Source organism: Hyperolius riggenbachi, chromosome 10, assembly GCF_040937935.1.
Source record: "Hyperolius riggenbachi isolate aHypRig1 chromosome 10, aHypRig1.pri, whole genome shotgun sequence".
NCBI lineage: Eukaryota > Metazoa > Chordata > Amphibia > Anura > Hyperoliidae > Hyperolius > Hyperolius riggenbachi.
The window spans coordinates 208,557,720-208,585,695 of NC_090655.1; the positions used below are offsets into that span (position 1 = coordinate 208,557,720).

The following is a 27,976-nucleotide window of genomic DNA, read 5'->3' on the forward strand; positions in this document are numbered from 1 at the left end:
GGGCAGCGGCGGCCGAGAGATCCGTGGCACCCCAGGACAGATTGGGGGCACGGGCCCCCCCAAGATAGGGCTAGCGACGCCCCTGGGATGTGGTGATCCTTCACAGTAAGTGCAACCCATAGGAAGATTGTTGCTGAAATAATGACTGGTGATTGTGAGGAGATTTGAATCTTAACATTACTGGTGCAGTGTTTTAAAATCTTTTGTCCATATCACTCTTACTTCAGTTATCCTTTAATTTCCCTGCACTTTCTTGTACCAAAAGCGGTGCAATTTTGTTAAAGTGTTTTTTTACATTGTAAGCATTTTTGCAGAACTTTTGTTATTTTTTTTTTTTAATGTTATTTTATTTTTATTAAAAACTTTTTTTACTTTATTATTTGCTGCTATGGGCAATAGTGCTACCTATAGCTTTTATTTATTTATTTTTACTCTTAAATTTTTTTTATATTGGATCCAATACACATGTAAAGGATACCCGAAGTGACATGTGACATGATGAGATAGACATGGGTATGTACAGTGCCTAGCACACAAATAACTATGGTGCGTTTATTTCTTTCTTTATCGGCCTGAAAGAGTTAAATATGTAGGTATGTAAGTGGCTGACTCAGTCCTGACTCAGACAGGAAGTGACTACAGCGTGACCCCCACTGATAAGAAATTCCAACTATAAAACACTTTCCTAGCAGAAACTGGCTTCTGAGAGCAGGAAAGAGATAAATAAGATCAATAGTTCATAGATTTTAGCTCTGGCATACTTCAATGAATGTATCATTGAGCAAAAACAATAAAACAGTTAACACTGAAAAAGTACATTTAAACATAAAATAAAACTGTGGAATATCTTAAAAAGTCTTTTTTAGGAGAAGGAGGATAGATACAATCATTTATTTCATTAGTTTATTTTCCCTTCGGGTATTTAGGCTTTAGGCTTGCTATACACCCGCGGTTCTGAATGCTTGCCTTGCTTACAGGGGCTAAAGGGATAATTTGCATATTCAATAGTGGTGCATTGTGGGTAACCACAAATTTTCACTTATAGCTGAATTATTGCAACTTTCCTTCTGTTTTAAGAAGGCAAATTTCACCAAGCACTCTCTAGTTTGTGACATTTTCCTTGTCATTCCTTTTCCAAATGCTAGAGGGCGCCCACTCCAAACATCATACAGCAGCCAGTCAGGTACCTGAAAGGCAAACTAACAGAATATCTGCTAATGTAACATAATAACACATAGGCATGCGAGCATTTATAGCACTTTTTTATGTTAATGCGACTGATATATGTAGTATTGCTTATGTCACTGAAACATAATATAGCTATCGAATGTGTCCTCAGCGCAGGAGGCGGCCATTTTGCTGTAGACTAGAGGAAGCGAGGGAGGGATGCTTGTGCTCTAAGCTGAACAGGAAGTCCTGGCAGGGTGGGAAAACTATAGGAGAGCTGCAGCATAGCTGACTGCAGACTTGTGGATTATACTTGCTCCAGATCACATCACCAGGTGAGCCGTGAGTGTGGGAAATGGGTAAACTGCATGTTACATCACATAAACATACATACATACATAATATATAGTAAAGAAATCAAGCTGCAATTGTGGATGGATACTTGATGGCAGATTAATTAAAGTATTGTTATTATTACTAGTGATTTAGAAAGTGCCAACAGAGCTGAACTAAGCAGGAGAATTGGGGGGTGGAGCAAGCATCTACTGCAAGCTGTTCTGATGCCCACTGCTCCACACTTCTCTTCTGTTCTGTTCCCCTCTACTTTCCTATCTAAATGCCCCCTGGTAACTTCTTTCGGGTCGGGCATTAGTGCACAGGCGGCGGCCAAGCTACATCATGCGTCTACGTCCGGGAGTGCTCTGCGCATGGCGTAGTTGTGATGTCATGCGTAGTGCGCTCCCGTTGTAATGTCTGATTGCGCTGCCCGGAAGCTCCCTTTCACACTGAGTAGCACGCATGCTCAGTGTGAAGTTAATTATGCTGCTGATGGTAAAATACTAAATATCTCCGCTTCCTCACATCCTACACTCTCAAATTCTCAGGGTAGGGAGAGGATCCCCCGAACAACCTCTATAGCAAATTGCAGCCCCCGAGCCCCGCTGGTTCAGGAGATAGATTAGAGAAACCTTTCTCGAGAACCAGTGGGGCTCGGGGGCTGCAATGTGGCAGAGAAGTAGTTCTGGGGGCCCCCTCCCTGCCCTGAAAATTTGGGGAGTGTAGGATGTGAGGAAGCGGAGATATTTAGTATTTTACCACCAACAGCATAATTAAATAGGAACTGTGGCCGCACAGTCTCCCACTACGCATGTGGGGCAGCGCAAATTAACAGGCAGCGCAATCAGACACAACACCGGCTATGCAATGTAGGATGCACGCAGTCTGGCCCTTGCCTGCGCACTAATGCCTGACCCTGCCGACCCGGAAGAGGCTGCCGGAGAGAAGGCATTTAGGTAGGAAAGGAGGGGGATGGAGGGGAGCAGTGGGCATCAAGACCACTTGCAGTACATGCCTGCTCCCCCCGTTTCTCCTAGTTAGTTCAGCTATCTCATAAAGCCTTTGGTGTCCTCCTTCCAGGGCTGTCCCTGTCCAGATTTGCCACCTCCTTCCTAAGCCTTCAGAGGATCACCAAACGAGTATTCAAACAGTTGGTGTAATGCCTGCAGCAGGGGTGACTGTGCCGTAATGAGGTCACCGATACAGGACCAGGAAGGCTCTATGAGATCTATTGACATCCCTCTCTAAAGGTGGCCATACACTTAGAGTTGCAGCAGATTCAACCATCAGATTTCTGTGGAAATCTATCTATGTAAATGCATTATTGGACCATTAGATCCAATGCAACTCTATGGGCCATTGATCTGCTGCCAGCAGCAGATTGACCTAGATTTTCCATCCTGTCAGATCAAATTGATCGAAATCGGCTGCAAATCGATATATTTGATAGAATCTATTTCTAATCAATCGATTCTATAGAATCAATCGATGGCTGAAATCGACCAGTGTATGGGCCCCTTAAGGCTTAGTTCACTCTACAGCTCTTTTGTGAGCGATTCTGTTACGTGATTCCTAGTGATTTGCCTTTTTTGCAAGCGATTTTGTTTGCATTTTCATTTTGCGATTTTTTTTATCTGTGCAAATAGGAAGTGCACTCTGACCCAGAACGAAATGTCTTTTACAGTGGACCTGACCACTTGCACAGGACAGAAAGATGCACCTTGTATGTATTTCGAGAGTTTAACCTAAATACGCCTTATCTGTGACTAAGCACACATTGTAATTTGATTCCTTAGCTTTGTCAGCTGACTGCTATGGCAGAGATCTCATTTATAAACACAGGATGTTAACAATATGTCTGCTTCCATGAAAGCAGGAAGTAAATAAACTGCAGATTTATTGCAGGATTTGTATCAGCTTTAACAAAGAAATGTTTTTATTTGAGTTATGCTGGTGCTTATCTTGTAGAGCAGCAAGGAAGTTCTGAGTTGGACTTGCTCTTCCGAGTAGCTACATACTCGTAGCTACTCAGAATCTAGATGTTAAAGGGAACCTGTACTGAGTAAAATTATTTAAAATAAACACATGAGGCAACTTCAAATGAACATTAGTTACCTTGCCATCAGTTCCTCTCAGAAGCTCACCATTTTCTTCTGACAATGATCCCTTCCAGTTCTGACAACATTTTGTCAGAACTGAAATATATCAGTTGCTGACAGTTATATATCAGATGCTGTCAGTTATAGCTGAGTGGACAACTGATGTGCCCGGTAATGTCCATGTTTCCCAATGGCTCAAGTGGACGATGTTACAGTTTACCAGTTCGCTGACCATGACTATGGGGTAATGGCCATTTTCAAAATGGAGGACGGAGAATTCCCTTGATCACAGCTGACAAATGGAACGCAGGAGAGGAGAAAGAGATTGAGGAGTAGACTACACGGGAGGTTAGTATGACGTGTGTATGTTTATTTTGACTTTTAATTTTCAGTTCAGGTTTTCTTTAATTACACCAGTTGTGACTGCAGGAGAGAAGGGTTAAATTACCTATGCAGCTGTCTGATCAGTGCGCTCCATTTGCGTCGCACGTTGTAGCTACTTGGAAGAGCAAGCCTAGTTCTGAGTTCAGGTCTGCTTTAAAGCAAATTTGTTTAAACAAAAAAAACAAAAAAAGCTCACAAAATTGCTGTTCAAAGCGCTTTCACCCAGAAAATAGTGCACGATCCATGTTTGCGATTGCAAAAAAAAGAAAAAAAAACGACTCGCATAGGATTTCATTACACAAGCGCCTTTACAGCGCTCTTAGAAATGCTAGGTATTTAAAACACAACTCAAAACGCTCATAGGGCTTGATTCACTAAACCGTGAGATCTCAAATATCACACCTTATGAAAAGATATCACACCTTTTCAGAGTCAACACACCTTATCAGAGTAGCATAGCGAGCGCTAAGAACCCGCAGGGGTTCAGGGCAGGACGAGTGCCATTGCCAATTAGCAGGCATACGTTCGTAGCGCTCGTTATGCTACTCTGATAAGGTGTGATATATTTTCGTAATGTGTGATATCTTTGATAAGATGTGATATTTGAGTTATCACGGATTAGTGAATCAAGCCCTTAGTGTGAACCAGCCCTAAAGGGGTGAGTTTCTGACTTTATTTTATTGTTGTTGTTTTTTTTTTTTTTTTACAGTGGCTTTAGTATTACTCTAAAAGAACACATTAACACAAACCCACTGAAAATGCTGTATTGGCCTCCGGAGGACTGACCATGTAGCCCAGGGTTAGAGCATTGCTCCTCAGTGACCCATGCTGGCCTCTGTTCACTATGACACGTTTTGTAATGATCCTACCTTTGGGGTAAATGCTGAATGCGACTGTCTTTCCAAAATTTGCCACTTTTTCTCGAATGCCGGAGTCTTGTCAAAACCGGTTGGAAAGCGTTCGGTCCCATTGTGCAGTATGCTGGTCATGTTCACGTATTCATATATTATTATTATTGATTTATAAAGCACCAACATATTCTGTGAAGATTGTATAAAGTAAGAAACAAACATATGGGGTACATAATACAGTAATGCAGACAGTGGTACAAAATACAGAATTGGTAATTACAGTGACAAAAGTAACATGATGAATAAAATGTATAATGAATTCTAAGGCACAAAAGGAGGAAAGAGCCCTGCCCTTGTGAGCTTACAATCTAAAGGAATGGGGGTTGAAAGAAGAGGAGGGGTAGTATACAATAAACATACCTAGAGGCAGTGTGTTTGTAGGATATCTAGTACGAGTGCAACTTGGCCTTAGGTCAAAGGGGAAGTGGCCTAAGGTAGAGCGTATGCTTGTCGGACAAAAAGTGAGTTTTGAGGGAGTGTTTAAAGCTATCAAAGGTTGGAGAGTAATGGATGCATTGATGAAGGGCATTCCAGAGGAGGGATGAAGCATGTACAAAATTTTGTATACGTGAACGAGGTAATTCTAGAGGAGGACAAAAGAAGGTCATGTGCAGATCTGAGCGTGCGGTTGGGTTGGTATCTAGAAAACAGTGAGGAGATGTGCAGGGGAGAGAGATTGTGGAGAGCTTTGTAGGGAGTTTGAACTGGATCCTCTAGTTAATTGATAGCTAATGAATAGCTTGACAGAGAGGGGCAGCAGAGGAAGAGTGAGAAGTAAGATGATAATAATAATGATATTTTTATAGCACTTTTCTCCCTGGGGACTCAAAGCGCTTTGACCTGCGTTATGCAGTTTCAAAACCTCTGGAAAAGAGATGGGTTATTAGCCTTTTTTTAAAGCTGTCCAGAGAAGGAGCCTCTCGCACTGAGTGTGGAATTGAGTTCCATAGAGTAGGGGCTGCATAGGAAAAGGCCCGAGCACCAAAATGTTGAGTGTATCCTGGGAATAACTAGATTCATCTTGTTGGCAGAGCGGAGGGTGCGTGGAGTTCCAATAGATCCGCTATGTATTTGGGTCCCATGTGGTTTAGAGCCTTGAATGTCAGCAGGCAGATCTTAAAATGGATTCTGCATTTTACTGCCAACCAGTGAAGAGTTTGCAGTAGGGAGATGGGTGAGCTGCCGGGGGCATTGGCTACGAGTCTGGCTGCTGCATGCTGTACTAGTTGTAGGGGGCACAAATCCTTCTCTGTAGATCCGATGAACAGGGCATTGCAGTAGACCAGGTGGGAGGATACAAATGCATGAATCAGGGCAGGTAGGTCTTCAGCTGGGATAAGGGGTTTAATTCTTGCTACATTTCTTAGATGGAAGAACGAGGCCTTGACGACAGCCAATACCTGCTGTATGAGTGTTAGCTTTCTATCTAGGATTACCCAAAGGTTTTGCACATAGTCTTTATACTGTATGGTATCTCCCCCAATTGCTAGTTTGAAGTGGGGAGAGTTCTGGAGTTCATCCATCATGTGTGGACCACCTACCACCAACACCTCTGTTTTGTCAGAGTTCAGGCTCAACCAGCTGGTGTTCCTCCAATTTTGTAATTCCTCTAGACAGAGGCATTGATAGATGCAAGATGAATGAGACGAGGTGCCGGGTTCAGTACAGATTGGAGCAGTGCCAGTCTGTTAGTTGGTAGTCCAGAAAGCAGTACATTACAGTAGTCCAGATGAGATATCATAAGAGCATGTATTAACAATTTAGTTGTGTCCTGAAAGAGAAAAGGTTAGATGTATGATATCTTTTAGAGTTGGAGATGATAGGAGCTGGTTAGGGAGTGAATGTGAGGAATGAAGAATATATGACATGAATAAAGGCATGAATAAATCTCTGTGTAAGCCTATTGTGAGTGGTTGCATAGTCAGGCAGATATGCTCAGCACTGTGACCTGCTTTGTACACCTGCTGCCTCTACATAAATGGATCAGTGTCGCCGTCCACAATCCAATGTTCTATTGGCTGGCAAGCTTCTTCTCAATTCTGCTGCTGCCTGGATTGCTCTGAGAGACAAGAGAGGCGGGCCATGTCTGTAGCCCAGCAGGGGGACTGTGACCCGAAGGGGGCGTGTGCTTGTTTCGTGGTATCTCCCATGTGTAATGTGCAGGTGACAGAAGGGGCCACATGTGGACAGAATGAGGAGAGAGGGGGACAAGGACAGCTAGAGCATGGGTGGGGGCATGTGTGTCTCCACCTGTGAATGTCACCAGTCCAGGAGCATCCATCCCATTCTTGTGTGTCACCTACTATAGAGGATGCTTGTCCTGCATATTTTACCGCATGGCTAATTGTCAGTTACCGACAGCTCCTGGCAGTTCTTAAAATACTGAACAGGTCGTTTGTTTTATGGAATGCTGTAATCTTGGTGAATTGACATTTGGTAATTTGCCTCACTAGTCGGTAATTTTACTTTTCCATGTGGTAACAGCCTGTGAATTGACATTTGACTATTGCCTAAGCCCCCGAGTGAACCCCACCCAGCCATATGCAGTGTAAGTGGTGAACAGAGCTGCCGTCTTGGTGCCACCGGGATCCGTCTTCACCCTATCGCACAGTCCTTCCTTCTCTGCTCTATGGTGCCTGTCACAGGAGGCCCTGGTGGTCAGACCGCAAATGGCCTTCCAAACGGTGCCAGCGCACGGATCGTGCGAACTCTGGTCGCAGTCAATGCGCAGGAACCGTTGGGACAAACCGCAGACAAACCAGAAGGGAGCCTGTGAAGTACGGTAATTACAACTTACACACGCTTCAGGGTATAACTGCCACCACCTCGGTTACCATGGGCCCGAGGAGCCCGCTGACTGACTATTCCTGCGAATAAAAACGGTTAAACACACTATTCTGTCTAGCCAACAACAAACAATAGTAGTTGCGTCTCTCCAGAGACCTGGGATCAGTTTCTGTGTGTGTGCTGAATAGTAGGGTAGCTAGAACAACAACTGACGATAGCGTTGGTTTATTGAAAGCAATATACATAATTAATATATACAGACAATTATTAAAATCAACAATCATTAAAGAGACACTGAAGCGAAAAAAATATATGATATAATGAATTGGTTGTGTACTATGAATAATTACTAGAAGATTAGCAGCAAAGAAAATATTCTCATACTTTTACTTTCAGGTATATAGTGTTTTTTCTAACATTGCATCATTCTATAATATGTGCAGATTACACAACACTCAGCATTTAAAATGAGTCTTTCAGAGCAGTCTGTGAAGTAATGAACTCTCCTCTGGCAGAGGAAAAGTAAACAGTTCAATTACAGTTGAGATAATAAAAGTCAGATAACAGCCCTCTCCATGACTAACTTAGTCAGAGAGCTTAATGGCTCGTTTGCATAGAGATAACAACTGGAGTTTCTCAACTCTTCCTGTACTGGAAACAATTAGACTGATGTATCTGATCTTAATGTTTTATTTCTTAGCTGTACTACACATGCAAATCATAATATCATAATTTTTTTTCCGCTTCAGTGTCTCTTTAAAACAGTAATAGCCAGTATGAAAAATAAAAGAAGGGAGAAAAAATACTTAGTTCCTGGAAAGATGTCCTTTAGTGGGAAAACTTGTAAAGTTCTTGGTTTCAATCAAAGTTCAGAGTTTAGACCAGGTGGATGCCAGCATATCCTCAAGCTGGCACAGATGAAATCAAGATGATGTTTCAGGGTGGAGGACACTGAGTTTGGGTCCTCTGCCATTCTTATGCCCCTGATTCAGTAGGAGGGAGTGAGGGCGGGGAGCCACACACCCCCTTAGAAGATGAGATGAGCCCTCCCCTTGTCCTGGGGACCAGAAATCATATCTAACCATACATGGGCTCTATCTCACAGAACGGTACAGGTCAGGGCAGATTTATTAACATTTTTAGGTCTGTCTCGATTAACCCAGCGCCCTGACACCAGACATGAGGGGTGGGACCCCTGTGGTATCATCAGGGCACTTTCAAACTGCCTAACTGGCAGTCTTTACCTCAGAATGTTCTGAAACTTCCTCTGAACCAGCACCGGGACTCATGCTACACTTCCCCCACGTTTGGCGAAGCTGCCATCTCAGGAACCCCAGAAATATGACAGATCTGGGAAGTTATGGATTATGCTATGAGACTCAGGTTATTCAGGATGTGTTCTAGCTGCTAGCAGCTGGCTTCCCTTTGATCCTTACCAGGGAGCAAGGTGTCAAGACCTCCCGGGGATTCGTAGCCTGCCTGGCTGAACCTAGGCCTCCTTATCACCCTTTGGTTAATTAACATCTACATGAGATCAGCTAGGTGTCACCTGGTTGCCAGAACAGAAAAGGGAATTCATGCCTCCATTTTATTCTGCCTTCCACAGGGAATATGTCCAAGCTAATTAACACCTCCCCCCAGGCTTTTACAGAGATTCTCTCAGCTAAGAAAAGACTGTAGATCCTCTTACACAATCAACCCAGATTCTATTGATCTAAAGTGCAATCGATGCAGAGAATCGAGTGCGATCGCTTTTTCTTCACGGGCGGTTCCAGGACACGTCTGCGGCCCCGCAACCGTCCGAGACAGCCCCCCCTCTTGTCGGTGGCTTAGACACATATCCGCAAGATGTGTGGCGGCGCCGCTAACCTGGCTGACGGGTCTCGAGCTGCCGGCACGCGGGAAAACCCATTGGCGCCTGCGGCTCGGTTCCACTGGACAGGTCGCGGTCTGCTACTCTCCGGCTTGACCTGACCTGGACCGTTCCGGACAGGGCGTTTGCGCCACTGCGTTCGGATGGGGCGTCCGCCAAGACTGCTTACAACGGGAAGTGGTTTGGGTAGGTCAGCAGCCAGCCCATGTAGGGGTTCCCTGCGAAGCGGCTGTGGACCTAAGGGAACCCCGCGGGAATCCCTGGACCTCCCCTGCTCCTGACAGACGGCACATGCTTTGCAGTATTTGCCTACATCCCTGTTCATGCCGGGCCAATAAAACTGTGTCCGAATACAGGCAAGTGTCTTGCGGACACCCGAGTGCCCTGTCAGAGGATTAGCATGTGCGGATTTCAGCACATGTCCCCTGAACGCACTCGGGACCACAAGCCATTTGGTATTCGCATGTGATCCACCGGTAGGGGGCTGTACAGACTCGCTGTACAGTCTCCCACCTTCCCAGTACACCTTGAAAGCGGCCCCGTCTGCGGGGGACTCAGAGGCTTGCTGCCTGAGCACCTCCAGGCTTGGGTCGCTTTGTAGTGCTGCTGTGAGGACGCTGTCAGTTTCAGCCAACTTGGTCATGTCACACGAGGCCAGCGGCTGAAAGGTCTCATCCCTGCGGTCAGAGGAGGGGGAGGAGGCCGGAACCCCCTCCACCTGTTCTGAGCTCGGGTTCTGAGCAGTACAGCTGCGCGGTACTGCTAGCACAGGTACACCTTCAGAATGGCACAGACGGGCATTACTCAAATCATCGTGGCATGCATTAATGACATTGACAGGTATAGACCTTTTTTCATTACAGACAGGTTGTATGGTAAACTCAGGTACAGTTACATCATCATCACAGCAGACAGTCTGTACATCAAACTCAGGTGCCTTTGAAGCAGGCACTATTGAACCTGGTACCCTTGAACTGGGCACATTCAACCCACCTCCCACTGGTGCTCCCCCAAGTGTATAAAGTACCTGGTGGTGGGTGGAGAGTCCGTCTCCTTCCGTGTGCGACAAGGCGGTCGTGGCAGGTTCATAGTAGGACACAAGCTTGCCCAAATCAGTCCCCAGCAACACAGGGACTGGGAGATCCTTCATAACCCCAACAACCCTTTCTTGGATTCCCACCCCCCAATCCATCTTCACTCTTGCGTAGGCTATGTGAAAAAGGGTGCCCTCTACTCCAGTAAGGGCAAGGGATCGGCTGGAGCTGATGCTCTCCTTTGGCACAAGGTGTGAGTGAACTAACGTGATGTCAGCTACGGTGTCTCGGAATCCGGTGACAACTTTGTCGTTCACTCTAACAAGTTGCTGCTGGTCGGTTCGGTCGCGGATTTCCTTTCCGCGGGCAAACAGAACAAAATCTGATGATCCAGGCTGTGGTTCGCTGGCGGGTTGCCTCTGCTGTGGGTGAGGTACAGGTGATGCAGATGATCCAGGTGCTGGTAGTGTCTGTCTCCGCTCTGGACAGTCGAATTTCATGTGTCCGGGCTGGCGGCAGTAGTGACAGGTGACCTCTCCAGGGGCTGCAGACCTGGGTGTAGCAGCTGCGCTGAGTGGCCTCTGTGGCTGACGGCTCACAGGGGCAGGAGAGTCTGCCGAGGTATTGGGCTGACCTCCCCTCCAGCTGGATGGTGCGCTTCTGCGTGCATCAGTCACCCGGGTAGTCGCAAAAGTCTCAGCGAGGTCTGCAGCGACAGTTGCTGACGCCGGCTTGCGCTCTAGCATAAACTGTCGTACATCAGCAGGGCAAATGTTCAGAAATTGTTCTAGGACTATCAAGTCCTCCAGGACATCGTAAGACCCTTTGGTGAGGCCTAGAGTCCACTGGCTGAGTGTGGTGAGCAAGCTGCTGACCACATCTCGGTACGAGTCAGAAGACTTTTTCTGCCAGGCCCTGAACTTCTTGCGATAGGCTTCTGGCGTCAGCTGGTACTTAGTAATGATAGCGTCTTTTATAGCGGCATAATCATTATCTTTCTCCGCAGGCAATTCTGCGAATGCATCAAGTGCTTTGTAGCGCAGCAAAGGTGTCAGATGTCTGGCCCACTGGTCTTGGGACAGACGATACTGACGGCAGGCTTTTTCAAAAGACCGCAAAAACAAGTCAATGTCTGTGTCTTTCTCAATATTAGCAAATTTAAATTTTGCACTTACGGGTGGTGCAGCTCCTTCCGCAGGGAGGCTGGGCGAGGAACTCAGGCTGGCCTGTTGCACTTTTGCCATGTTTAGCTCATGCTGTCGTTGGCGCTCCCGTTCTCGCTCAGCGGCATAGCTCTCCGCGTGGCGTTCTGTGGATTGGCGCTCCAACTGCGCTTGCATGTACTGCATGTACTTGTCCAGGTCAGTCTCCATCAGCTTTCGCAATGCCTGCTGCATTACCGGGTCAGCACCCATGGACAGTCCAGCACTGGCCAGTTCCAGGCGAGTACTTTCAGAAACTCTGGGATTGGGGACCATACTGACATTCTCCTGCGTATCTGTTAATGCAGGGCCCTCAGGATGCACAACCTCTGTACGGTCAGGATTCTCAGTCTCTGGTTCCCCTCGGTTTGGGTCAGATGGGCCGGCGTCTACCTCAACAGACACATCCAGCTCCCGCAGTTGCTGGGTATCCCATTGAAACAAGTCCGTTACCAGGTCCTGTTGCTTCCTGCGGCCGACGTCATTGCCTCTCGCTTGGCAAAGATTTTGCAGGTCTGACAGGCACATGTTCTTGTAGTTCCCGGACATTTCCATGCCAAATAAAATTAAACTTTTGGGGAGGGGTACTGGCTACACAGTCTCTCTGTACATATAAAAAATATATTGCCTTCCAGCTACACCAACGAATTAGTTCATTTCTGGATAGCGCTAGCGCTATCTTAGATACTTTCAGCACAACACAGGTCCCAACCGCTGCCAAACACTGTCACAGGAGGCCCTGGTGGTCAGACCGCAAATGGCCTTCCAAACGGTGCCAGCGCATGGATCGTGCGAACTCTGGTCGCAGTCAATGCGCAGGAACCGTTGGGACAAACCGCAGACAAACCAGAAGGGAGCCTGTGAGGTACGGTAATTACAACTTACACACGATTCAGGGTATAACTGCCACCACCTCGGTTACCATGGGCCCGAGGAGCTCGCTGACTGACTAGTCCTGCGAATAAAAACGGTTAAACACACTCTATTCTGTCTAGCCAACAACAAACAATAGTAGTAGCGTCTCTCCAGAGACCTGGGATCAGTTTCTGTGTATGGCTGAATAGTAGGGTAGCTAGAACAACAACTGACGATAGCGTCGGTTTATTGAAAGCAATATAAATAATATATACAGACAATTATTAAAATCAACAATTATTAAAACAGTAATAGCCAGTATGAAAAATAAAAGAAGGGAGAAAAAATACTTAGTTCCTGGAAAGATGTCCTTTAGTGGGAAAACTTGTAAAGTTCTTGGTTTCAATCAAAGTTCAGAGTTCAAACCAGGTGAATGCCAGCATATCCTCAAGCTGGCACAGATGAAATCAAGATGATGTTTCAGGGTGGAGGACACTGAGTTTGGGTACTCTGCCATTCTTATGCCCCTGATTCAGTAGGAGGGAGTGAGGGCGGGGAGCCACACACCCCCTTAGAAGATGAGATGAGCCCTCCCCTTGTCCTGGGGACCAGAAATCATATCTAACCATATATGGGCTCTATCTCACAGAACGGTACAGGTCAGGGCAGATTTATTAACATTTTCAGGTCTGTCTCGATTTACCCAGCGCCCTGATACCAGACATGAGGGGTGGGACCCCTGTGGTATCATCAGGGCACTTTCAAACTGCCTAACTGGCAGTCTTTACCTCAGAATGTTCTGAAACTTCCTCTGAACCAGCACCGGGACTCATGCTACACTTCCCCCGCGTTTGGCGAAGCTGCCATCTCAGGAACCCCAGAAATATGACAGATCTGGGAAGTTATGGATTATGCTATGAGACTCAGGTTATTCAGGATGTGTGCTAGCTGCTAGCAGCTGGCTTCCCTTTGATCCTTACCAGGGAGCAAGGTGTCAAGACCTCCCGGGGATTCGTAGCCTGCCTGGCTGAACCTAGGCCTCCTTATCACCCTTTGGTTAATAAACATCTACAGGAGATCAGCTAGGTGTCACCTAGTTCCCAGAACAGAAAAGGGAATTCATGCCTCCATGTTATTCTGCCTTCCACAGGGAATATGTCCAAGCTAATTAACACCTCCCCCCAGGCTTTTACAGAGATTCTCTCAGCTAAGAAAAGACTGTAGATCCTCTTACACAATCAACCTAGATTCTATTGATCTGAAGCGCAATCGATGCAGAGAATCGAGTGCGATCGCTTTTTCTTCACGGGCGGTTCCAGGACACGTCTGCGGCCCCGCAACCGTCCGTGACAGTGCCCCCTAGTGGCGACTCTCAGCATGTGCCCCACTGGAGGTGTCAGAGAGGAGACTGGGACGGGGTGAAGATCCTGCCGCTGCCACCTGCTGAGTACGCAAAGATGCATGCCATGTGAGTGTCTAGAGTAGTCCTACTCCCATTAACCCTACAGGAGCGTGTTTACAGCAGCAGACAGATTTTTGCCCTCGAGCAAATTGTGCCTTGACAAAGGGGCCCTACGTGACTGAATATTGTACAGAGGGCATCATCCCTCTTTTTCCAGCTGCTGCACTGTCCCTAGAGTTAATGGGTTTGATCCTTTAGTGTGAGACAGCACAATAACTGAGCGCTGTCAGGATCTTCATCCTACATATAACAGACAGGTAGCTATTCCAGCTCACTCTGCTGGCCACTTACTCTGCATATGGAGTAGGCTGCAATTTCTGAGGCACATCTGGCTATTGTGGTGAGGTGGGGCTAGCTAATAGAGGGGACACACCTGGATATACTGGGGATGTGGGTCTAATTCAGGGTGTATATCTGGCTGTACTGGGGAGGGGGCTACCTAATTCAGGGTGTACATCTGGTTGTACTGGGGAGGGGGCTACCTAATACTGGGGGCACATTTGCTACATGTACTGCAATGGCACGATTTGAAAGAAAGGGGGCGCACTTTTGAGGGGGGCATCCTTTGCCCACGCCGGGACAAACCGATCCTCCAGTTCCCCGCGAGCCAGTTTCGATAGACGAGCGTGTCATCAATCGCGCTCCTGTCGCTGGGAGCGTCCTGTGCATGCGCAAAATCAGAAACATTTCGTACAGCGCATGCTCGGGACGCTCCCAGCAACAGTGGCCAATGATTGGCCAGTCGCCAGAAATGAAACTGCTTTGTTGCGGGGGACCGAAGGATTGGTTTGTCCCAGCACAGCCACAGGACGTCAGCAGGGGACAGTAGAAGCCCCAGGTAGGTTAAAGTGGACCCAAATTAAAAATACAAGATTTCAGAAATAAAATCTATTTCCTAAATTATAATAATATATAGGAGCCTTTTTTCAGCTGCATGATGACAAATATAAAATATTTTACATTTATTGGAGAAACCCCTCGCTTCCTTTCAAATTGCCGGGACAAAATCCGGCAAACTGGTGAAGTAGCAGGTGTCTGGCAAAGGAGGAATTGCTAATGGCTGCCCCCAGTATAACCCTAGTTATGAAGAGAGAAGGGTGAAAAGCATGCACTGAAATGCTCATAGGTTTAAAGGAGTGTTTATTTATCTTTGTATGTGTCAGAGTGGTGCAACTAAATATTTTTAATTAAACAAAATGTTTGGTTTGGGTCCGCTTTAAACTTCTTCTTTTTTTTTCAATCAGTTAAGGTTTCCTTTGATTCTCAAAAATGTATTTTGTGCATTGTGTCTTTTAATATGAAAGGATGATTCGTGTTAAAACTGAAGAAGAGGCGTTTGTGACGGGAGATGAGCCTTGTAAGGAGGAGGAAATTCCTGTACAGATCAGCACAGGTGAGGGATAAGCACTAAATACAGGAAAACCTCATACTTTCCTCTTGTTAACTCACTGCAATCATCTCTTCTTACCTGTTCTGTCTGTAAAATGAAAAGTAATCAAAAGACCATATGTGCCCACAGAGCGCAAAACAGGTGTCATTGGTCCCTATAAGTAATGTGGAGATGGTATGTGCCCAGTGGGGCAATCAGAATCAGAATCACTTTATTTCGCCAAGTACAGCAAGAGCTGTACACGGAATTATTTGTGGTACACATGGCATAGACAAAGTGTGAGACAGACACACAACACATACAATAGAACACTAGAAGTCCAGTAGTCAGTTCGTATTTTCAGCAGCCATCAGCCCCTATTAGAAGTAATGAGGAGACAGTGTGTGCCCAGCGAGGGAGTCAGGAGACATCAGCCCCTATTAGAAGAAATGGGGAGACATTATGTGCCCAGCGAGGGAGTCAGGAGACATCAGCCCCTATTAGAAGTAATGGGGAGACAGTATGTGCCCAGTGGAGGAGTCAGGAGACATCAGCCCCTATTAGAAGTAATGGGGAGACAGTGTGTGCCCAGTGGGGGAGTCAGGAGACATCAGCCCCTATTAGAAGTAATGGGGAGACAGTATGTGCCCAGTGGAGGAGTCAGGAGACATCAGTCCCTATTAGAAGCAATGGGGAGACAGTATGTGGCCAGTGGGGGAGTCAGGAGACATCAGCCCCTATTAGAAGTAATGGGGAGACAGTATGTGGCCAGTGGGGGAGTCAGGAGACATCAGTCCCTATTAGAAGCAATGGGGAGACAGTATGTGGCCAGTGGGGGAGTCAGGAGACATCAGACCCTATTAGAAGTAATGGGGAGACAGTATGTGCCCAGTGGGGGAGTCAGGAGACATCAGCCCCTATTAGAAATAATGGGGAGACAGTATGTGCCCAGTGGGGGAGTCAGGAGACATCAGCCCCTATTAGAAGTAATGGAGAGACAGTATGTGACCAGTGGGGGAGTCAGGAGACATCAGTCCCTATTAGAAGTAATGGGGAGAAAGTATGTGACCAGTGGGGGAGTCAGGAGACATCAGTCCCTATAAGAAGTAATGGGGAGACAGTATGTGGCCAGTGGGGGAGTCAGGAGACATCAGCCCCTATTAGAAGTAATGGGGAGACAGTATGTGACCAGTGGGGGAGTCAGGAGACATCAGTCCCTATTAGAAGTAATGGGGAGGCAGTATGTGGCCAGTGGGGGAGTCAGGAGATATCAGCCCCTATTAGAAATAATGGAGAAACAGTATGTTCCCAGTGGGGGAGTCAGGAGACATCAGCCCCTATTAGAAGTAATGGGGAGACAGTATGTGGCCAGTGGGGGAGTCAGGAGACATCAGCCCCTATTAGAAGTAATGAGGAGGACAGTATGTGACCAGTGGGGGAGTCAGGAGACATCAGTCCCTATTAGAAGTAATGGGGAGACAGTATGTGGCCAGTGGGGGAGTCAGGAGACATCAGCCCCTATTAGAAGTAATGGGGAGACAGTATGTGACCAGTGGGGGAGTCAGGAGACATCAGTCCCTATTAGAAGTAATGGGGAGGCAGTATGTGGCCAGTGGGGGAGTCAGGAGACATCAGCCCCTATTAGAAGTAATGGAGAAACAGTATGTTCCCAGTGGGGGAGTCAGGAGACATCAGCCCCTATTAGAAGTAATGGGGAGACAGTATGTGGCCAGTGGGGGAGTCAGGAGACATCAGCCCCTATTAGAAGTAATGAGGAGGACAGTATGTGACCAGTGGGGGAGTCAGGAGACATCAGCCCCTATTAGAAGTAATGAGGAGGACAGTATGTGACCAGTGGGGGAGTCAGGAGACATCAGCCCCTATTAGCAGTAATGGGGAGACAGTATGTGACCAGTGGGGGAGTCAGGAGACATCAGCCCCTATTAGAAGTAATGAGCAGACAGTATGTGCCCAGTGGGGAGTCAGGAGACATCAGCCCCTATTAGAAGTAATGGGGAGAGAGTATATGCCCAGTGTGGAGTCAGGAGACATCAGCCCCTATTAGAAGTAATGGGGAGACAGAATGTGGCCAGTGGGGGAGTCAGGAGACATCAACCCCTATTAGGAGTAATGGGGAGACAGTATGTGGCCAGTGGGGGAGTCAGGAGATATCAGCCCCTATTAGAAATAATGGAGAAACAGTATGTTCCCAGTGGGGGAGTCAGGAGACATCAGCCCCTATTAGAGGTAATGAGGAGACAGTATGCGGCCAGTGGGGGAGTCAGGAGGCCTCAGCCCCTATTAGAAAAAATGGGGAGACAGTATGTAGCTAGTGGGGAGTCAGGAGACATCAGCCCCTATTAGGGCGCGTTTCCACTTGAGCGGAAACCGCCACGAATCCGCAGTGTTTCCTCGCAGGCGAATAGTGCAGGGAAACTCTGCCACAGGGTGCAATGGTAACGCCGGCCGAATCGCTACTGCTAGCGATTCGGCCGGCTTTTCCATCCGAATCGGCGTGGGAGGCTGCGGATCCCATAGCCGTGCATGGCACGGCTGATGGGATTTGTCTGCTTTCCCCACAGACCCGGAAGAGCCTGCTCGCGTCTCGCAGACGCGCGCCACTCTACTGCAAACGCACCCTTAGAGGTAATGGGGAGACAGTATGTGCCCAGTGGGTGAGTCAGGATACATCAGCCCCTATTATAAGTAATGAGGAGACAGTATGTGCCCAGTGGGGGAGTCAGGAGCCATCACCCCCTATTAGAGGTAATGGGGAGTCAGGAGACTACAGCCTCTATTAGAAGTAATGGGGAGACAGTATGTGGCCAGCGGGGGAGTCAGGAGTCATCAGCCCCTATTAGAAATAATGGAGAGACAGTATGTGGCCAGTGGGGGAGTCGGGAGACATCAGCCCCTATTAGAAGTAATGGGGAGTCAGGAGACGCCAGCCCCTATTAGAAGTAATGGGGAGACAATATGTGCCCAGTGGGGGAGTCAGGAGACATCAGCCCCTGTTAGAAGTAATGGGGAGACAGTATGTGCCCAGTGGGGGTGTCAGGAGACATCAGCCCCTGTTAGAAGTAATGGGGAGACAGTATGTGCCCAGTGGGGGAGTCAGGAGACATCAGCCCCTATTAGAAGTAATGGGGAGGCAGTATGTGGCCAGTGGGGGAGTCAGGAGACATCAGCCCCTGTTAGAAGTAATGGGGAGGCAGTATGTGGCCAGTGGGGGAGTCAGGAGACATCAGCCCCTATTAGAAGTAATGGGGAAACAGTATGTGGCCAGTGGGGGAGTCAGGAGACATCAGCCCCTATTAGAAGTAATGGGGAGGCAGTATGTGGCCAGTGGGGGAGTCAGGAGACATCAGCCCCTATTAGAAGTAATAGGGAGACAGTATGTGCCCAGTGGGGGAGTCAGGAGACATCAGCCCCTATTAGAAGTAATGGGGAGAGAGTATGTGGCCAGTGGGGGAGTCAGGAGACATCAGCCCCTATTAGAAGTAATGGGGAGACAGTATGTGGCCAGTGGGGGAGTCAGGAGACGTCAGCCCCTATTAGAAGTAATGGGGAGACAGTATGTGCCCAGTGGGGGAGTCAGGAGACATCAGCCCCTATTAGAAGTAATGGGGAGGCAGTATGTGGCCAGTGGGGGAGTCAGGAGACATCAGCCCCTATTAGATGTAATGGGGAGACAGTATGTACCCAGTGGGGGAGTCAGGAGACATCAGCCTCTATTAGAAGTAATGGGGAGACAGTATGTGGCCAGTGGGGGAGTCAGGAGACATCAGCCCCTATTAGAAGTAATGGTGAGACACTCTGGGGGTTGATTTACTAACATAACAGACTAGAAAAGGAAAAAAACTCACCCTCATAGAGTGGCAATGATCATCACAACTAATAAAGTTGCAAAAAATAGAAAGGTTATTATTTATCAAAAACATCAACATACATTAAAATAGGTTAAAAAGTTCCCCAAATACTGATTGTAATCAGAAATCCTGCAAAAATTGCCCTTATTGTATACAATTATTAAATCCAATATCCAATATGAATGATGATATAATGTCAATGGTATGCCAAAAAGTTCCACAAAAGTACAGTGTGTGAAATATGAGGTGTGTATATTACACACCAACAAACCATTAAATAAAAATACATAATAAACCACATTAATTTACCTCCCCTCCCATAGTTAACAGAATAAAACAAAAAATACATAGATGGTTACCTTAGGGACTAATTTTTTCTTAAAATGTATGTTGTGAGGGTATATTACTGTTATTTTTGCAAAAAAAAAAAAGGGCTTGTAACAGACTAAAAACTGAAAAAATACACCTTTAATTCCAAATAAAATATTGTCGCCATACATTGTGATAGGGACATAATTTAAACGGTGTAATAACCGGGACAAATGGGCAAATAAAATATGGGGCTTTTAATTACAGCAGCATGTATTATTTTAAAACGATAGTGGCTGAAAACCAAGAAATAATTATTTTTATTCCAGTTAAAATGCATTTAGAATAAAATAATAATCCAAATAATAATAATTCCTAGCAAAATGTACCACCCAAATAAAGCCTAACTCGTGGCTAAAAAAAAAACCCACGTTATAAGATCATTTTCGTTGTGAGAAGTCATGGTTAAGTTCTTGGCGGATGACAGAGAGGAGTTCTGAAATGTGAAAATTGCTCTGGTCCATAAGGGGAAAACACCCTCAGTGGTTAACTAGTTAAAGTCCTAATTAGTCTACTAATTCTTATGTCCCTCTTTAAAAGCATGTTTAAAGGACAACTGACCTGATGGATATGGAGGTTGCCATATTTATTTCCTTTTCCTAGTTGGCTGACACTTTGCTGATCTGTCAGCGTCTTAATCACACACCTGAAACGAGCATGCAGCAAATGCAAACTTAAGTCAAACTTCTGGTCTGCATGCTTGTTCTGGGTCTATGGCTAAAAGTATTAGAGGTAGAGGATCAGCAGGACAACCAGACAATGTGTATTGTTTAAAAGGAAATAATCATGGCAGCCTCCATCGCCTCCTCAGGTCAGTTGTTCTTTAACCACTTGAGGACCTAGGGCTTTCTACCCCTTAAGGACCGGCCACTTTTTTTCCATTCAGACCACTGCAGCTTTCACGGTGTATTGCTCGCTCATACAACCTACCACCTAAATGAATTTTGGCTCCTTTTCTTGTCACTAATAAAGCTTTCTTTTGGTGCTATTTGATTGCTCCTGCGATTTTTACTTTTTATTATATTCATCAAAAAAGACATGAATTTTGGCAAAAAAATGATTTTTTTTAACTTTCTGTGCTGACATTTTTCAAATAAAGTAAAATTTCTGTATGCATGCAGCGCGAAAAATGTGGACAAACATGTTTTTGATAAAAAAAACCCCATTCAGTGTATATTTATTGGTTTGGGTAAAAGTTATAGCGTTTACAAACTATGGTGCCAAAAGTGAATTTTCCCATTTTCAAGCATCTCTGACTTTTCTGACCCCCTGTCATGTTTCATGAGGGGCTAGAATTCCAGGATAGTATAAATACCCCCCAAATGACCCCATTTTGGAAAGAAGACATCCCAAAGTATTCACTGAGAGGCATAGTGAGTTCATAGAAGATATTATTTTTTGTCACAAGTAAGCGGAAAATGACACTTTGTGAGAAAAAAAAAAAAGTTTCCATTTCTTCTAACTTGCGACAAAAAAAAATGAAATCTGCCACGGACTCACCATGCCCCTCTCTGAATACCTTGAAGGGTCTACTTTCCAAAATGGGGTCATTTGTGGGGTGTGTTTACTGTCCTGACATTTTGGGGGGTGCTAAATTGTAAGCACCCCTGTAAAGCCTAAAGGTGCTCATTGGACTTTGGACCCCTTAGCGCAGTTAGGCTGCAAAAAAGTGCCACACATGTGGTATTGCCGTACTCAGGAGAAGTAGTATAATGTGTTTTGGGGTGTATTTTTACACATACCCATGCTGGGTGGGAGAAATATCTCTGTAAATGACAATTTGTTAATTTTTTTTTACACACAATTGTCCATTTACAGAGATCTTTCTCCCACTCAGCATGGGTATGTGTAAAAATACACCACAAAACACATTATACTACTTCTCCTGAGTACGGCGATACCACATGTGTGGCACTTTTTTGCACCCTAACTGCGCTAAAGGGCCCAAAGTCCAATGAGTACCTTTAGGATTTCACAGGTCATTTTGAGAAATTTCGTTTCAAGACTACTCCTCACGGTTTAGGGCCCCTAAAATGCCAGGGCAGTATAGGAACCCCACAAATGACCCTATTTTAGAAAGAAGACACCCCAAGGTATTCCGTTAGGAGTATGGTGAGTTCATAGAAGATTTTATTTTTGTCAAAAGTTAGCGGAAAATGACACTTTGTGAAAAAACACAATTAAAATCAATTTCCACTAACTTGTGACAAAAAATAAAATCTTCTATGAACTCGCCATACTACTAACGGAATACCTTGGGGTGTCTTCTTTCTAAAATGGGGTCATTTGTGGGGTTCCTATACTGCCCTGGCATTTTAGGGGCCCTAAACCGTGAGGAGTAGTCTAGAAACGAAATTTCTCAAAATGACCTGTGAAATCCTAAAGGTACTCATTGGACTTTGGGCCCTTTAGCGCAGTTAGGGTGCAAACAAGTGCCACACATGTGGTATCGCCATACTCGGGAGAAGTAGTACAATGTGTTTTGGGGTGTATTTTTACACATACCCATGCTGGGTGGGAGAAATACCTCTGTAAATGGACAATTGTGTGTAAAAAAAATCAAAAGATTGTCATTTACAGAGGTATTTCTCCCACCCAGCATGGGTATGTGTAAAAATACACCCCAAAACACATTATACTACTTCTCCCGAGTACGGCGATACCACATGTGTGGCACTTTTTTGCACCCTAACTGCACTAAGGGGCCCAAAGTCCAATGAGTACCTTTAGGATTTCACAGGTCATTTTTGTTTCAAGACTACTCCTCGCGGTTTAGGGCCCCTAAAATGCCAGGGCAGTATAGGAACCCCACTAATGACCCCATTTTAGAAAGAAGACACCTCAAGGTATTCCGTTAGGAGTATGGTGAGTTCATAGAAGTTTTTATTTTTTTGTCACAAGTTAGCGGAAATTGATTTTAATAGTTTTTTTTTCACAAAGTGTCATTTTCCGCTAACTTGTGACCAAAAATAAAATCTTCTATGAACTCACCATACTCCATACGGAATACCTTTGGGTGTCTTCTTTCTAGAATGGGGTCATTTGTGGGGTTCCTATACTGCCCTGGCATTTTAGGGGCCCTAAACCGTGAGGAGTAGTCTTGAAACCAAATGTCGCAAAATGACCTGTGAAATCCTAAAGGTACTCATTGGACTTTGGGCCCCTTAGCGTACTTAGGGTGTAAAAAAGTGCCACACATGTGGTACCGCCGTACTCAGGAGAAGTAGTATAATGCGTTTTGGGGTGTATTTTTACACATACCCATGCTAAGTGGGAGAAATATCTCTGTAAATGACAATTGTTTGATTTTTTTACACACAATTGTCCATTTACATAGAAATTTCTCCCACCCAGCATGGGTATGTGTAAAAATACACCCCAAAACACATTATACTACTTTTTCCTGAGTACGGCGGTACCACATGTGTGACACTTTTTTGCAGCCTAGGTGCGCTAAGGGGCCCAACGTCCTATTCACAGGTCATTTTGAGGCATTTGTTTTCTAGACTACTCCTCGCGGTTTAGGGCCCCTAAAATGCCAGGGCAGTATAGGAACCCCACAAGTGACCCCATTTTAGAAAGAAGACACCCCAAGGTATTCTGTTAGGTGTATGACGAGTTCATAGAAGATTTTATTTTTTGTCAAAAGTTAGCGGAAAGTGACACTTTGTGGAAAAAAACCAATAAAAATCAATTTCCGCTAACTTTTGACAAAACATAAAATCTTCTATGAACTCGTCATACACCTAACAGAATACCTTGGGGTGTTTTTTTTTCTAAAATGGGGACACTTGTGGGGTTCCTATACCGCCCTGGCATTTTACGGGCCCAAAACCGTGAGTAGTCTGGAAACCAAATGTCTCAAATTGACTGTTCAGGGGTATAAGCATCTGCAAATTTTGATGACAGGTGGTCTATGAGGGGGCGAATTTTGTGGAACCGGTCATAAGCAGGGTGGCCTTTTAGATGACAGGTTGTATTGGGCCTGATCTGATGGATAGGAGTGCTAGGGGGGTGACAGGAGGTGATTGATGGGTGTCTCAGGGGGTGGTTAGAGGGGAAAATAGATGCAATCAATGCACTGGGGAGGTGATCGGAAGGGGGTCTGAGGGGGATCTGAGGGTTTGGCCGAGTGATCAGGAGCCCACACGGGGCAAATTAGGGCCTGATCTGATGGGTAGGTGTGCTAGGGGGTGACAGGAGGTGATTGATGGGTGTCTCAAGGTGTGATTAGAGGGGGGAATAGATGCAAGCAATGCACTGGCGAGGTGATCAGGGCTGGGGTCTGAGGGCATTCTGAGGGTGTGGGCGGGTGATTGAGTGCCCTAGGGGCAGATAGGGGTCTAATCTGATAGGTAGCAGTGACAGGGGGTGATTGATGGGTAATTAGTGGGTGTTTAGGGTAGAGAACAGATGTAAACACTGCACTTGGGAGGTGATCGGACGTCGGATCTGCGAGCGATCTATTGGTGTGGGTGGGTGATCAGATTGCCCGCAAGGGGCAGGTTAGGGGCTGATTGATGGGTGGCAGTGACAGCGGGTGATTGATGGGTGGCAGTGACAGGGGGTGATTGATGGGTGGCAGTGACAGGGGGTGATTGATGGGTGATTGATAGGTGATTGACAGGTGATTGATAGGTAATCAGTGGGTTATTACAGGGGAGAACAGATGTAAATATTGCACTGGCGAATTGATAAGGGGGGGTCTGAGGGTAATCTGAGCGTGTAGGCGGGTGATTGGGTGCCCGCAAGGGGCAGATTAGGGTCTGATCTGATGGGTAACAGTGACAGGTGGTGATAGGGGGTGATTGATGGGTGATTGATGGGTAATTAGTGGGTGTTTAGAGGAGAGTAAACGCTGCGCTTGGGTGGTGATCTGATGTCGGATCTGCGGGCGATCTATTGGTGTGGGTGGGTAATCAGATTGCCCGCAAGGGGCAGGATAGGGGCTGATTGTTGGATGGCAATGACAGGGTTTGACAGGGGGTGATTGATGGGTGATAGGTGATTGGCAGGTGATTGACAGGTGATCAGTGGGTTATTACAGGGAAGGATAGATGTAAATAATGCCCTGGCGAATTGATAAGGGGGGGTCTGAGGGTAATCTGAGCGTGTAGGCGGGTGATTGGGTGCCCGCAAGGGGCAGATTAGGGTCTGATCTGATAGGTAACAGTGATAGGGGGTGATTGATGGGTGATTGATGGGTAATTAGTGGGTGTTTAGAGAAGATAACAGATGTAAACAATACATTTGGGAGGTAATCTGACGGCGGGTTTGCGGGCGATCTAATGGTGTGGGTGGGTGATCAGATTGCCCGCAAGGGGCAGGTTAGGGGCTGATTGATGGGTGGCAGTGACAGGGGGTGATTGATGGGTGATAGGTGATTGGCAGGTGATTGACAGGTGATCAGTGGGTTATTACAGGGAAGAACAGATGTAATGAATGCACTGGTGAATTGATAAGGGGGGGTCTGAGGGCAATCTGAGCGTGTGGGCGGGTGATTGGGTGCCCGCAAGGGGCAGATTAGGGTCTGATCTGATAGGTAAAAGTGACAGGTGGTGATAGGGGGTGATTGATGGGTGATTGATGGGTAATTAGTGTGTGTTTAGAGGAGAGAATAGATGTAAACAATGGATTTGGGAGGTGATCTGATGTCGGATCTGCGGGCGATCTATTGGTGTGGGGGGGTGATCAGATTGCCCGCAAGGGGCAGGTTAGGGGCAGATTGATGGGTGGCAGTGACAGGGGGTGATTGATGGGTGATTGACGGGTGATTGACAGGTGATTGACAGGTGATCAGGGGGGATAGATGCATACAGTACATTGGGGGGGGGGGGGTCTGGGGAGAATCTGGGGGGTGGGGGGGTGATCAGGAGGGAGCAGGGGGGGGGTATAAAAAAAAAATAGCGTTGACAGATAGTGACAGGGAGTGATTGATGGGTGATTAGGGGGGTGATTGGGTGCAAACAGGGGTCTGGGGGGTGGGCAGGGGGGGGGTCTGATGGGTGCTGTGGGCGATCTGGGGCGGGGGGGGGGGGGGGAAATCAGTGTGCTTGGTGCAGACTAGGGTGGCTGCAGCCTGCCCTGGTGGTCCCTCGGACACTGGGACCACCAGGGCAGGAGGCAGCCTGTATAATACACTTTGTAAACATTACAAAGTGTATTATACACTTTGTATGCGGCGATCGTCGGGGTAACATCCCGCCGGCGCTTCCGTATGGCCGGCGGGATGTTGCGGCGAGTGAGCGGCGACAGGCGGAGGCGGAGGATCGCGTCACGGATGACGCGATCGCTCCGCCCATGCCCAAACAAGGACCGCCGCATTTTGTCAATACGGCGGTCCTTGCGGCGTCTACTTCCCGGCCGCCATTTGTCTATACGGCGGTCGGGAAAGAATCTGTATTGTTAAAATCGCACAAAAGTAAACATACCAGTGCGTTAGGGGACATCTCCTATTCCCCTCTGTCACAATTTCGCCGCTCCCCGCCGCATTAAAAGTGGTTAAAAACAGCTTTAAAAAGTTTGTTTATAAACAAACAAAATGGCCACCAAAACAGGAAGTAGGTTGATGTACAGTATGTCCACACATAGAAAATACATCCATACACAAGCAGGCTGTATACAGCCTTCCTTTTGAATCTCAAGAGATCATTTGTGTGTTTCTTTCCCCCCTGAGGGGGGAGTTCATAGCAGAACCACAACACTGAAGAACTTGGCAGCCTTCCAGACACAGGCTGACAAGTCTGACAAGGGAAAGATACATTGATTTATTACAGAGACTGTGATAGTACAAAGTGTTGCAGTAAGCCAGAACACATTAGAATAGCTTTTGGAACTTGTAGGATGATAAAAAACAGGATGCAATTTTTGTTACGGAGTCTCTTTAAGGCCAGCATATATTTCAGTGTGTCATAGGGTTGTATCTTTTCTCATTTTAGAATTGTTCATACATTACCAATGTGCCCATCCCTATTACTACACATTTTATATTCTCACCAGATGGACGGTACATCCGCAGTGACAGCGGTGAGCATCCTGGTGACTCCCCAAATAGTGACAGTGATGGTGACACAACAGAAGAGGATGAATCACCCACTTCTTCAAACGTAAACTCCACAACCCCATCAACCTTATTATCATGTTCTGAGTGTGGGAAATGCTTTGATTCAAAAATCTATTTTTACAGACACCAAACATCACACTTCCGTGATGAGAAGTGGTTTACGTGTTCAATATGTTGGAGAAGTTTTGCGCTGGAATCAGAGTTTGTCATTCATGAGAGGATGCACTCCGAGGATCCGTTTTCATGCTCTGAATGTGGGAAATGTTTTGCCTACAAGAGCCTTTTGATTCTACATCAGAAAATTCACACAGGAGAAAAGCCATTTTCATGTTCCAGTTGTGATAAGTGTTTTCCTACAAAAGCACATCTTGATAGACATGAAATGGCGCACACCGGGGAGAAGCCATATTCATGTTCTGAATGTGGGAAATGTTTTGCCAACAGATACAATCTTAATGGACATCAGAAATTTCACTCTGGAGGGGAAAGGACATTTTCATGTTCTGAATGTGGGAAATGTTTTGCCTACAAGAGCTTGCTACAATCCCATCAGCGTGTTCACACTGGGGAGAAGCCATATGTATGTTCTGAATGTGGGAAATGCTTTACCAAGAAGGGCGCTCTAAATAATCATCTGCAGATTCACACTGGGGAGAAGCCATATTCCTGCTCTGAATGTGAGAAATGCTTTTCCCTGAAGGGCCTTCTAAATGCCCATCAGCAGCGTGTTCACTCAGGGATAAAGCCATATTCCTGCTCTGAATGTGGGAAATGCTTTTCCCTTAAGGGCCTTCTAAATGCCCATCAGCGTATTCACACAGGAATAAAGCCATTTTACTGCTCTGAATGTGGAAAGAGTTTTTCCAGGAAACATCACCTTGTCAATCATGAAAAGAATCATATTAAGGAGAAGCAACGTTAGTGGGCGCAAATGTTTTAGCCACTGAGGCCATCTTACTGCACATCAGCAAAATGCTGGTTACATGGGGTGAAAGAAAGAGGTTACTCGGCTTCAAGAAGGGAAAACACATCCAGAAATCCCAGGTGATGCAGAGGAGGCCATAAATTATTTTCAATTATTGTCTAACTTGCTTTAAAAGAGAAATACATTATTCATAATTGTGGCAAATAGAAGCTCCCTGGTTCAGCTGTTCCTATTATTATCAATATCTTTTGGTCATAAATTATTAAAATAA

At 46.2% G+C, this 27,976-nt stretch overlaps 1 protein-coding gene across 3 annotated transcripts; it reads left to right on the top strand.

Moving 5' to 3' along the window:
- Positions 1-1,410: 1,410 nt before the first annotated feature.
- On the top strand, positions 1,411-27,976 carry LOC137534307 (zinc finger protein OZF-like). Of its 3 annotated transcripts, XM_068255743.1 has the most exons (4): positions 1,411-1,502; positions 15,415-15,503; positions 26,717-26,823; positions 26,904-27,976. In XM_068255743.1, exons 2-4 carry the CDS (start codon positions 15,459-15,461, stop codon positions 27,700-27,702), a joined length of 951 nt encoding a protein of 316 aa, XP_068111844.1. In that variant the 5' UTR covers positions 1,411-1,502; positions 15,415-15,458; the 3' UTR covers positions 27,703-27,976. The 3 variants fall into 3 exon arrangements, with proteins under 3 accessions (XP_068111844.1, XP_068111843.1, XP_068111845.1); XM_068255742.1 differs by having other exon boundaries at positions 26,717-27,976; XM_068255744.1 differs by lacking the exon at positions 15,415-15,503.

What these genes read in the sequence shown, in the direction of transcription:
- LOC137534307 (XM_068255742.1), top strand. Translation starts at nt 15,416, where the DNA reads ATGATTCGTGTTAAAACTGAAGAAGAGGCGTTTGTGACGGGAGATGAG. An exon ending in TCCTGTACAGATCAGCACAG is followed by an intron (nt 15,504 to 26,716) that starts GTGAGGGATAAG and finishes TATTCTCACCAG; the next exon opens with ATGGACGGTACATCCGCAGT.